Here is a 12,802-nt window from a genome sequence, read left to right on the forward strand (position 1 = left end):
CCGTGCGCAGGCGCCGGCCGCACGGCCCGCCGGGAAATGTAGTTCGCCGGGGTGAGGAGCCGCTCGGGCGCCCTTCCGCCGGGCTCACGCCAGGGATTGTGGGAAATGTAGTTCACGGGGGCTGAGGGCGGTCGAGATAGTAATAATGTTGGTAGTTGTTAAGCGCTTACTATGTGCAGAGCACTGTTCTAAGCGCTGGGGTAGACACAGGGGAAGCAGGTTGTCCCACGTGGGGCTCACAGTCTTCATCCCCATTTTACAGATGAGGGAACTGAGGCACCAAGAAGTTAAGTGACTTGCCCACAGTCACACAGCCGACAAGTGGCAGAGATGAGATTCGAACTCATGAGCCCCGACTCCAAAGCCCATGCTCTTTCCACTGAGCCACGCTGCTTCTCATGTGAAGCTTCTCAGGTTGTCCCATGTGAGGCTCACAGTCTTCATCCCCATTTTACAGATGAGGGAACTGAGGCCCAGAGAAGTTAAGGGACAGGCCCAAAGTCACACAGCTGATAGCAGAGATTAGAACCTCTGACTCCGAAGTCCGTGCTCCTTCCACTGAGCCATGCTGCTTCTCTATGAAACGGGTCGGGGTGGAGGGGGGACGGAACCCCAGCTTTTAATGCTTCCTCCTCCCTTCCGCCACCATCGCTGTGATTCCCTTCACCACCACCTCAGTCCACGACTGTATTGGAAGCAAGACAGGGAGGAAAGGGGAAGCACTGTGGCCTCAGGATGGGAAGCTGCGTGGACAAGAAGAAAGAGCATGGGGTCTGGGAGTCAGAGGACCTGGTCCTAATCCAAATTTTACCACTTGGCTGTCGTGTGACCTTGGGGAAGTCATTTAGTTTCTCCAGGCCTCAATTTCCCTCCTCTCCAAAATGAGGATTAAATCCTACTCGCTCCTACATAGACTGGGAGCCCCATGTGGGACAGGGACTCAATCCATTCTATGTTGTAATAATAATAACTGTGGTATTTGTTGAGTACTTACTATGTACTAATAATAATGCTGGTGTTTGTTAAGCGCTTACTATGTGCCGAGCACTGTTCTAAGCGCTGGGGGAGATACAGGGTCATCAGGTTGTCCCACGTGAGGCTCACAGTTAATCCCCATTTTACAGATGAGGTAACTGAGGCACAGAGAAGTGAAGTGACTTGCCCACAGTCACACCGCTGACAAGTGGCAGAGCTGGGATTCGAACTCATGACCTCTGACTCCCAAGCCCGTGCTCTTTCCACTGAGCCACGCTGCTTCAGTGTGTACATGTACACATGTACACATGTACTAGGCACTGTACTAAGTGCTGGGGAAGGTAAAAGATAATCAGGTTGGACATAGTCCCTGTCCCACATAGAACTCATGGTTTTAATCCCCATTTTACAGATGAGGTGATCGAGGCACAGAGAAATTGCCTGAAGTCATACAATGGACAATTGGTGGAACCGGGATTATTCATTCATTCAATTGTATTTATTGAGCGCTACTGTGTGCAGAGCACTGTACTTAGCCCTTGGAAAGTACAATTCGGCCATAAATAGAGACAATCCCTACTCAACAACGGGCTCCTGGTCTAGAACCCAGATCTTCTGACTTGCAGATCTGGGCTCTTTCCATTAGCCCATGCTGCTTCTTGTATCTACCTCAGCCCTTAGTATAGTGCTTGACACATAGTAAACGCTTAGCTAATACCCTAATTATTAGCTATGGAGGGGAGTGCTGCCTCCTAGGAGCCCTCCCAGAATACCCCCCACAGAATGTTTCATGCCTGTATCTCTGATTGTCTGGTCTACCCTTAAGACTGGCAACCTCACCCCTCCCCTGTGGCCAGAACCATGTCTCCTCCTCCTTCTGCCATACCCCCATCGATCAATCGTATTCATTGAGCGCTTACTGTGTGCAGTGCACTCCACCCCTCTGCATCCAGAACGGTGAGAGACAGAGAGAGCATACTCACTATCCTTGCTATGAGGAACTTTCTAGGGGAGTCATGGTTTCAGTGGGCAGGAAGACGATTCTGGACTGTTAGAGTCATTGTTTAATATTTAATTTTTAAGACCCCCAAAAACTGTTTTGTAAGCCTGCTAGATGTAAAGCGTATATAGGAGGATTGACAGGTGGGTGAGTGAGTACGTTGGGGGGGGGGGCGGGGCATATAGGCCAGTATTGGCTTCTCTGGAACAGTCTGTGTGAAAGTCCATACATCTGAGTGTGTCTGTGAGGCGGAAGTGATTGGGCAGCGGTCAGGCAGGCGGCGGGGGGTAGGGGACCCAGGACATCAGAAGGACTGGGCCGGGGTGGGGGGACCCAGCCTGTAAGCTCGTTGTGAGCAGGTAATGTAATAATAATAATAATAATAATGGCATTTGTTAAGCACTTACTATGTGGCAGGTACTGTACTAAGCACTTGGAGTGGATATAAGCAAATCGGTTTGGACACAGTCCCTGTCCCACGTGGGGCTTACAGTCTCAATCCCCAGACGAGGGAACTGAGGCCCAGAGAAGTGACTTGCCCAAGGCCTACACAACAGACAAGTGGCAGAGCGGGGATTAGAACTCATGACCCTCTGACTCCCAGGCCCGCGCCCTAACCACTAGACCATTCACAGCGTGGCTCAGTGGAAAAAGCACGGGCTTTGGAGTCAGAGGTCATGAGTTCGAATCCCGGCTCGGCCACTGGTCAGGTGTGACTGTGGGCAAGTCACTTCACTTCTCTGGGCCTCAGTTACCTCATCTGTGAAATGGGGATGAAGACTGTGAGCCCCACGTGGGACAACCCGATTCCCCTGTGTCTACCCCAGCGCTTAGAACAGTGCTCTGCACCTAGTAAGCGCTTAACAAATACCAACATTATTATTATTATTATTACATCGCTGAACGTGTCAGCTATGTTGCTCTATTGTACTCTCCCAAGGTGTGGGTATAGTACTCTGCACAGAGCAAATGCTCCCTAAATACACATGATTGATTGCGTTTCATAAATGCGACTGAATGAATGACTGATTGAGGGGCTGAGGGGGGACACGTAGTAAGCGCTCCGTAAATCCTATCGAATGAATTTCCGCCGATTCCCGAGCGGCCACTAGATGGCGCCACTCCCGGCCCCGAGCGGGGTAATCCCGGGGGTCCGTCTTGGGGGCGGGAGCGAGAGAGCAGTGGGGACACCCCCCGCCAACAATAACAGCAATAACTGCGGGGTTTGTTAAGCGTTTACTACGTGCTAAGCACCCTTCTAAGCGCTGGGATGGAGACAGGGTAATCAGGTGGACCCATGGTCTTTCATTCATTCCATCGTATTGATTGGGCGCTTACTATGTGCAGGGCACCGTACTAAGCGCTTGGAACGGACACTTGGGCAACAGATGGAGACCATCCCTGCCCAGTGACGGGCTCGCCGTCTAGACAGCGAAGCAAAACGGAACAAAGCAAAAACAAGACAATATCATCAAGAGAAATAGAATCAAGGAGACCTACACCTTATTAACAAAGTAAATAGGATGATAAATAATATATACAAATGAGCGCAGTGCTGAGGGGAAGGGGGAAGAGCAGAGGCTTGGGGGGGGGGGGGGGAGGGCATGTAGCGTGGCTCAGTGGAAAGAGCCCGGGCTTGGGAGTCAGAGGTCATGGGTTCGAATCCCGGCTCTGCCCCTTGGCATTTGTGTGAGCGTGGGCAAGTCACTTCACTTCTCTGGGCGTCAGTTCCCTCATCTGTAAAATGGGGATTAAGACTGTGAGCCTCGCGTGGGACAACCCGATTCCCCTGTATCTACCCCGGCGCTTAGAACAGTGCTCCGCACATAGTAAGCGCTTAACAAATACCAACATTATTATTATGTGGAGCTCACACTTGTCTGTCCGTCCGTCTCCCCCGATTAGACCGTAAGCCCGTCAAAGGGCAGGGACTGTCTCTATCTGTTACCGATTTGTCCATTCCAAGCGCTTAGTACGGTGCTCTGCACGTAGTAAGCGCTCCATCAATACTATCGAATGAATGAAACACTTCTATTCCCCATTTTACAGATGAGGTAGCTGAGGCCCAGAGAAGTGAAGCGACCCGCCCGAGCAGACAAGTGGCGGAGGCGGGATTAAGCCCCGAGTCCAGTGCTCCGCGCACAGTAAGCGCTCCATCAATACGATCGAATGAATTAGAACCCGCGACCTCCGACTCCCAAGCCCGTGCTCTTCGAGCTGAGCCACGCCGCTTCTTTAAGGCAAGGGCTCAGTCGCTTCTTCTCGTCAAAGGAGGGTGCAGGGAGGGGGAAGCGACCCCCGTCAGGGTCCCACCAAAGCCCCGCCCGGAACGTCCTGAGAGAGGCGCCTCCCGGGGGGGGGGGGGGGGCAGAAAGGGGGGGGGAGGTCCGCACCCGCCAGCAGGGGGCGCCCCGGGCCCGGCGTGGGTCCTGGAGGTGGGGTCTCCGCCCCGGCTATAAAGCGTCCGGCTCTGCGTCCCCCCGCCCCGGGACCAGCGGGGCCGGCGCCGCAGCGGACTCCCCGCCACCGTCCCACCCCCGCGCCTGCCGCCCCCCGCCCCCCGTAGTGCGCTTTGAGATCTGGGCCCGGCGGCCCCGGGCCGCGGTTGGGGCCGGGGTCTCCGACCCCCCGCCGCCGGGGATGCTGGGGTCCGTGAAGATGGAGACCCACGAGCTGGCGGACTGGAGCGCCTACTACCCCGAGGCCAACGAGGTGGGTCCGGGCTGGGTCGGAAGGGGCCGGGCCGGCGGAAGGCCGAGGGAAGGACGGAGCCGGGCGGGACACCGCAGCGGGGCCGGTGACCGGTGGCCCGGGGCGCTGCTGGACAGTGGGACGGGGCGGGGGCTCACCCGTCCGGGCCGATGAAGAGTCCCGGCCCACCCGGACCCCGGACTCCGGTCCCGCCTGGTTTTCCCGCCCGAGAACCACCCCGAGGGAGAGGGGTTCGCCCCCGGCCCCTCTTCTGCCCTCCCTCCCCGGGCCCGGCCCGACCCCGGCCCCGGGAAAGATAGAGAGACCCCCGCCCCGCGGCCGGTCCCGCGGCCGGTCCCGCGCGCGCCTCGGCTTCCCAAAGGACGTGGCAGCGGGTCCCGGCGGGCTTTCCCGGGGCGGGGAGGGGGAGGGGGGTCTTCGCCCCGGGTTGGCGGAGGGGAGGCCCTTGGCGCCTGGGACCCTCCCTCCCACCTCCAGACCTGAGAGACGCCCCCAAGTCCCCTCCTCGACCCGTCGGATGAGGCGCCTCGGAGGTCGCCCTCGGCATCCCCCGACCTCCGCGCCGGGCGGCCCTTCTCCCGGCCCAACCCACCCGGGGCAGCCGAGCCCCCTCCCCTCCGGACCCCCGGGAAGTCCTTCTTCCTGCCCCACTCCCGTCCCTCCCGGTGCAACGCCTTCAGACCTGCGATCCGCGAGGTCGGCCCCGAGCAGGGGGAGGGAGCGCCGCGCGGCCAGGTGGAGGCCGGGGGACACGTTGTCCCCTCGCGAGGGTCCGGTTTCCCCCCCTCTGATGGAGGGGGGAGGGGACGGTCACGCTCTGGGGCCGAGGGGGCGGCGGGTCGCCGGGGTCCCAACCCTTGGCCGGGCACCGGAGGGGTCCCTCCGAAGGGGAAGGATGGCGGGAACTCCAACGAGCTGGGCAGATGAGGGGAAGAGGGGGAGGTTGAGGCACGGGGGGGGGGGGTCCCAGGGTCTCGGACCAAGGGTAGAGGGGTCTCAGAGACAGAGGTCTCAAGGCCAGGCCGGGTGGAGGGGGGGCGGTCTCGGGGACAGGGGTATCGGGGGGCGGTGTCCGCACCGGACCGGGGGCAGGAGGGTCGCGGAGACAGACGACTCGGGGGGTCGGAGTCCAGATCGGGGGTAGGGGGGTCTCGGAGACAGAGGGCTCGTGGGGGAGGTGTCCAGATCGGGGTTAGGGGGGGTCTCGAGGGTCGGTGTCCGGACCAGGGGTAGGGGGATCTCGGAGACAGAGGTTTCGGGGGTCGGGGTCCAGATCGGGGGTAGGGAGGTCTCGGAGACAGAGGGTTCGGGGGGTGGGGAGTCGGTGTCCGGATCGTGGGAAGGAGGGTCTCGGGGCTCGGTGTCCAGATCGGGGGTAGAGGGGTCTCGGAGACAGAGGGGGGGTCGGGGGCGGTGTCCGGACTGCTGGTAGGGGGGTCTCGGAGACAGGGGTCTCGTGGGGCGGTGTCGGGACCGGAGAGCGACGGGCGCCTGGAGCCCCCGGGGCCGGGCCCGGCCGTCCATCAAAGCGGTCTGTTTGCCGCGTTATTTCCTGCGCTGCGACCGGAGGCGGGGGGCGGGTTGTGGGGGGTGTCTAGCAGAGGATCTGGAATGGGAGAAGGGGGAAGGATCGGGATGGGGCGGCGGGCCAGGTCGAAGGGAGAGGTGGGAACGAGGAGTCCTGGAAAGTTGCCTTCCCGAGACCCCCCGACCCTGTCCCGGAGCTTCCACCCGGGCCGGTGCCGGGAGGCGGGGAACGGTCCCCCTGGGGGACAGGGGAGGGGAGGAGGGGGGTTGGTGGGGAAGTGTCTGGCGGACGGGGGTGGGGGGGGAAGGGGCGGAGGGGAGGGGGTTTGGGGGGGGGAGTTGGGGGGCGTGGCCCGGCCGCAGTGACCTCGGCTGGAGCCAATGTCCAAGGCCTCGGTGTTTGCCGGGAGCTGGTGTGTGTGTGTGTGTGTATGTTGGGGGGTGGGTATCTGCCAGCCTCGGGGGGCGAGGAGGGAGGGGGTTGGGAGCTGGGACACCTGAAGACCTTAGGCCCGGAGCGGCCTTGCCTTTCCTCTCGGGGCGGGAGCATCGGGGACCGACTGGGCTGAGCGGGTGGTGCAGGGAGGGGAGGGGGCTACCGGCGGGCGGGTGGGACGGGGGGGGGTCAGTGCTGGGGGGGTGGGGGCGCCCCAGGCCACACCTGCCAGCAACAATGGATCATCAGAGGTTGCTGATAAGGAGCGGGCCCCTGGGCAAACAGGTTTATCGCCCCGCCCCCCCTCATCGCCATGGTGATGTCTTCCCCCCAACAAACCGGGGTGCAGGGGGTGCCGGGGGGTGCCAGGCCCTCGTGGAGCCGGGGGAGGGACGCCGGACCCGGTGGCCCGCGCCCGTCCCCGGTGTACTGGCTTCCCACCCCGGCGGACGAGGAAATGAAACTCTAGAAGTCGGGACCCCTCACCCCCCTCATGCCCCCGCACCCCACCCGCGCTACACTCGAGGGGAACCTGAAAGCCTCCGCCTTCAGAAGGCGGGAGTCGGAACCCCGTGGGAGTGACGTGGGCAGACCCGACTCTCTCCCTTTCTTCTCAGCCCAGGCCTGAGTTCTGGGATGGGTTCAGCTTGGATTACTGAAAGCCTTAGCTCTGCCAGTCAGTCAGTCAGTCAATCTATTTATTGAGCCCTTACTCTGCAGAGCACTGTACTAAGCGCTTGGGAGAGTACAATGGAACAGACTCATTCCCTGCCCACAGCTAACTCCTCTCCACCTCCTCACACCATCCCCACCCCCCTTACTCCCTCCCCTCGGTCTTTCCAACCCCTCTCCTCTGGTGGTCTCTGCAGCAGGAAGGATATGGGTCAGACTTGGGGAGAGGGAGGTGGGACCCCCAGAGTGGCTCTTCTTCCGGCCCCTTTTTTCCACTTGGGGTGGAGAGATGAGATATCTCTTCTGCCTCTAGGAGTTGTAGTAGTATTTACTGAGTGCCTGCCAACAAGGACCTTCCACTCTAATGAGAAGACAGAGGGAGAAACTGGAATATGCATAGATAGCCAGGCCCTCGATCATTTTTATTGAGGACTAAGAGTGTGCAGAGCACTGTACTAAGTCCTTGGGAGAACACAACATAACAGTATAATAGACACATTCCCTGTCCACAACGAGCTCACAGTCTGGAGGGGGAGACGGACATTAACAGAAATAAATAAATTACAGATTTGGACATAAGGGCTGTGGGGTTGGGGGGGGGGGCGGTGGCGAATAAAGGGGACGAGTCGGGGCGATGTAGAAGGGGGTGGGAGTCGGAAGCGCTGGAGGCAGCTGAAGTGGAGATCAGAATGGAGAGCTGGAAAATTGGTGGGGAAGCGTGGAGGAGTGGGGATTTAGAGTGCTTTGAAAGTGGGGAGAGCTGGGGCCTGGTAGATACTGGGGCAAGGAGAGGTCCGGGTCGCGGGCACAACGTGACTGACGGGTTGGGAGAGGGCAAGGTGAGGGGGGTGGATGGGTAAACCAGGAGGAGGGCTTGGGAGGAGGTGTTAAGTGTGCAAGCAGGGAGGCAGTGGCTGAGCAGAGCGGAGAACCGATATACGTAAGGTGGACAGAGCTGGCGGAGAGTCTTGAGGCCGAGGGGCAGGAGTCTGTGCTGGCTGCAGGAGGAGAGGGGTGACCACTGGATGGTTTTGTGAGGAAAAGGGGCAGGCCCTTACTTGGGCCCCTCTGAAGTCCCCTTCCCCCCTGGGGTGCACCAGTGAGCAGAATACCAGGTCCGAGAATGGGAATCTACCCTAGCTCGGCCCTGGGGGTGGGGGCAGAAATCCAGGGCCCTGGGGGTGGTTATCTATCCCTATTTTTTTTTGTTGTTCTTGTTGGGGTTTTTTTTTACGGTATTTCTAAGCACATATTACGTGTCAGGCACCGTTCTAAGGGCTGGGGTAGATAATCAGGTTGGAAAGAATCCACGTCCCACGTGGGGCTCACAGTCTTAATCCCCATTTTGCAGATGAGTTTACTGAGGCACCAAGAAGTGAAGTGACTTGCCCAAGGTCATACAGCAGACAAATGGCGGGTTCAGGATTAGAACCCAGGTCCTCCGACTCCAGCCCTTAGATAAGCAGCGGGGCCTAGTAGAGAGAGCACGGATTGAGGATTAATGGGGATTAAGACCGTGAGCCCCATGTGGGACAGGGATTGTGTCCAATCTGATTAATTTGTATCTACCACAGCGCTTAGAATAGTGCCTGGCACTTAGTAAGTGCTTAACAGATGCCATAAACAAAACAAAATGAACAAAAACAGATCCGCGCTCTTTCCCCGAAGCCATGCTGCTTCCTGTAGTTCAGCCGGGGCCAGGGGGGCAGCGGGGGTGGCGCGGGCAGGGAGCAAAACTCCAGGGACCTAGGTGCCAGTATCTGTCCCTAGGTCAGCCCGTGGATGGAGGAGGGGGCGGTGGGAGTCCAGGACCCTGGGGGTGGGTATCTTTCCCTATGGTGGGCATCTGTCCCTAGCTCAGCCCCGGGGGGGGGGCAGAACGAGAGGGTCCACCCCTCCCATCCCCGGCTCCCCTCCCAGACCAGCCCTCCCCCCGACTCCCTCCAGCCCACCCGTCCCCTTCTCCCCACTCCCCCAGCTCCCCCACTCCATCCTCCAGACTCCCCTCCCCAGCCCCCCCATCCCATTCCTCAGCCCCCTCCCCTACCACAGCCCACCCGGCCGAGACTAACGCCCTCCCCCCCTGCTCTCCCCCCAGGTCTACCCGGCCGTGGGTGCCATGCCACCCAGCCTGAGCCCCGTCAACTCCTACATGACCCTGAGCCCGCTGGGCACCCCGGCCGCCCTGAACATGCCCTACGGCCCCGGAGGCCTCACCTCCTCACCGCTGCCCGGCCTGGGCCCGCCCCCCGCCAGCCCGCTGGGGCTCCCGGCCACCGCCGCAGCCACCGCTGGCCCGGGCCTGGCCTCGTTGGGGCCCCAGCCCCCCGCCGCCCCGCTCAGCCCTCTAGTGCCCTACCCAGGCGCGGGGCCGCCGGCGGGACCGCCGGGGCTGGCCTACCCGGCGGGGGTGGCACGGCCCAAGGACGCGGGCGCCAAGACCTACCGCCGGCCGCTGGCGCACGCCAAGCCGCCGTATTCCTACATCTCGCTCATCACCATGGCCATCCAGCAGGCGCCCGGCAAGATGCTGACGCTCAACGAGATCTATCAGTGGATCATGGACCTGTTCCCCTACTACCGTGAAAACCAGCAGCGTTGGCAGAACTCCATCCGTCACTCGCTCTCCTTCAACGACTGCTTCGTCAAGGTGGCTCGCTCTCCGGACAAGCCCGGCAAGGGTTCCTACTGGGCGCTGCACCCCGGCTCGGGCAACATGTTCGAGAACGGCTGCTACCTGCGGCGCCAGAAGCGTTTCAAGATCGACGACAAGGCCAAGAAGCCGCCCGGCGCCAAGGCGGCCGAGGGCGGGGAGGGGCCGGGGCCAGCCGGGACCGGGGAGGGGGCCGAGCCCGAGCCGCCCGAGCCGGCGGGGCTGCCGGCGGGGGCCGCGGAGGACTCCCCGCCCCGGGCCTCCCCCCGGGCCTCGCCGGCCGCCCTGGGCGCCCCCCACTACTTCCCCGGCCTGGACCTGGTGGGCGACCTCAAGCTGGACGCCCAGTACAACTTCAATCACCCGTTCTCCATCACCAACCTCATGTCCTCCGAGCAGGGCAGCAAGGTGGACCTGAAGGGCTACGAGCAGGCCCTGGCCTATGGCGGCTACGGCCCCTCCCCAGCGGCCACGGCCGCCGCCGCCGCCACGGCCGCGGACGCCAAGCTCGGCTACGAGGCGGCCGCGGCCCCGCTGGGGGAGGCTGGGACTTACTACCAGAGCCTGTACACCCGCTCTCTGCTCAATGCCTCCTAACGGGGCCGGGAGAGAAGTGGGGTCCCGGAAGGTCAATGGAGGAGGTCGGGGAGGTGGCCGGGGACGCCCCCGGCGGCCGGCCCAAGCGGGAAGGGGGCCGGGACTCATTCTCTCTTCCCGCGGTCGCCCCACCCACCGCCACCGTGGTTATTTTGGCAGCCATGTTACGACAGGGGTTGGGGATGCTGGGGTGCGGGGAGGGGGAGATGTGGAAGGGAAGGATCTCAGTTACTTGCCCTGAACCCCCAAATGCTGGATGAGGGAGCCGGGGTGGGATGACCTTCCCCTTCCCCGCCCCGGCCCCTTCTCCCCGCCGGGGCCCGAGGTTTCTATTTAAGCGTCTTCTGAAGTGGCGGTGGGCGGTCGGGCTGGGCGGGGTGGATCAGATGAGAGGTGTTTTAATATATAGGATCACGGCGGGTTGGGGTGGGAGGGTAGGGGGGGAGTGGGGCACCGTGTTTGGTTTTGTTATTAAAGGCGGTGGATACCCAACCAGCTCTTCCTGCCTCTGGGTAGCCTCTTTCTGGACGTGGGATGGGGCAGGCCCCGGGGGGGGCGGGGGCCTGGGGCTGAGGGGGAGCCCGAGGGCCTGAAAGAGGAGGGGGCTGGGTGCCCCCTGCCCTCACCCCTCCCCTCCCCACCGACCTTTATCCTCTCCCCCCAACACCATCGCCCCCGCTCCCAGGTCCATGACCGATGGGACAGTTTGTTAACCAAACAGCCACCCCCGCCCCCCCACCGGGGTTCCGGCCAGCAGGGCTCAGGCCTTCTGGCCTGGTGGGCGGGGAAGGGTGGCCAGAGGGCCCGGCCCGCTGGATTAATCGCTAATCCGCGGTCAGATCCCTCGTCACCGCGTCCCCCCTCTCTGGTCCGGGGCGGTGGTGGTCGCTGGTAGCAAACTTCCTTGAGGGGGACTAGCTCGCGGACCTGATAGATTTGTAGCTAGCCCAGCACTTATAGTAAGCGCTTAACGAATACCCTATTACCATAATTACAAATTATTATTAGAAAGGAAGAGGGGAGATGTGCTGAGGGGTGAAGAGAAAGAAGAGTGGAGGGATGCACTGAGCTAGTCAATCAATCACCAATATTTACTGAGCACTTACATAGTGCACAGTGCTTAGGAGAGTACAGTGAATGGAGGCATTAATCCAGACTTTAAATTAATTTCCACACAGTATAAGGATATGGATAGGAATGCTGGGGTTCTGGGGGCGGGTTTGGTCCTCTAAGAGGTTCCGACCCAAGTGCACTGGTGACTCATAATGGGGGGAGGGAGGGAGGGAGAATAGTGTAGGGATTTGAGGGGTTCGTCAGGGAAGGCCTGTTGGAGGAGGTATGATTTGAACGGAGCTTTGAAGAGGATGTCAGATATGAATCCGGAGGGAGTTCCAGGCCAGGCACAATCCATCGATCAATCGTATTTATTGAGTGCTTACTTTGTGCAGAGCACCATCCTAACGCTTGGGAGAGTACACTAGAGCAGAGATGGTAGGCACGTTCCCTGCCCACAACCAGCTGACAGTGCAGAGGGGGAGACGGACGTGAAAATAAATAAGTAAATTACAGCTATGTCCCTCTGCCCCTCTGCACCCGAGACAGGGATTGGGGGTAAAGGGGGAGGTTGAGGCAGGGGTTGGTGGGCGGAGGAATACGCTGAGGCGGAAGGGGTCGTTGGTATGCTGAGGCACAGCGGTTTTGAGGAATTAAGGGTAAGGTGAGGCACACAGGGTTGGTGGGCGGAGGGATTTACTGAGGCATAGAAGTCGGAGGCGGAAGAATACTCTGAGGCATACAAGTTGTAGGGCGGAGGGATTTGTTGAGGTACACAAGTTGTGAGGTGAAGGGATTTGTTGAGGCACACGGATTTGTTGAGGCACACGGATTTGTTGAGGCGCACAAATTGGAGAGGGGAGGGATATTCTGAGGGGAAGGTGGAGGGATACGCTGAAACTTGCAGGGTTGGTGCTTGAAGGAATATTCTGCGGTGGGAAAGAATTGGTGAGCGGAGGGATATGACGAGGCCAAAGATGCCCCCCAAATGGTTCCACAGTTGGTCCGCCTGGACTGAGATTGAGGAGAGACCCTGAGGCCCCAAGGCCTAGGGGAGGGGCAGCCCGGGGAGGGCTGTCAATCAATCGATTCATTCGGACCATTTTTTCTAAGTACCGACTGTGTGCGGAGCACTGGACTTAAAGTACGCGGGAGCGTACACTAGAGTTAGTAGACA

At 60.5% G+C, this 12,802-nt stretch overlaps 1 protein-coding gene across 1 annotated transcript; it reads left to right on the forward strand.

Moving 5' to 3' along the window:
- The first annotated feature begins 4,542 nt into the window (after positions 1 to 4,542).
- FOXA3 (forkhead box A3) lies at positions 4,543 to 11,004 on the forward strand. Its single transcript, XM_029065296.2, has 2 exons — positions 4,543 to 4,687; positions 9,421 to 11,004. Exons 1-2 carry the CDS (start codon positions 4,616 to 4,618, stop codon positions 10,570 to 10,572), a joined length of 1,224 nt encoding a protein of 407 aa, XP_028921129.1. The 5' UTR covers positions 4,543 to 4,615; the 3' UTR covers positions 10,573 to 11,004.
- Positions 11,005 to 12,802: the final 1,798 nt, after the last annotated feature.

The sequence above is a fragment of the Ornithorhynchus anatinus genome, chromosome 5 (assembly GCF_004115215.2).
Source record: "Ornithorhynchus anatinus isolate Pmale09 chromosome 5, mOrnAna1.pri.v4, whole genome shotgun sequence".
Lineage (NCBI taxonomy): Eukaryota > Metazoa > Chordata > Mammalia > Monotremata > Ornithorhynchidae > Ornithorhynchus > Ornithorhynchus anatinus.

Excerpts from the sequence above, each read along its gene's own strand:
- FOXA3 (XM_029065296.2), top strand. The coding sequence starts at position 4,616 with ATGCTGGGGTCCGTGAAGATGGAGACCCACGAGCTGGCGGACTGGAGC. Across the intron at positions 4,688-9,420 it reads ACTACCCCGAGGCCAACGAG|GTCTACCCGGCCGTGGGTGC; the intron begins GTGGGTCCGGGC and ends CTCTCCCCCCAG.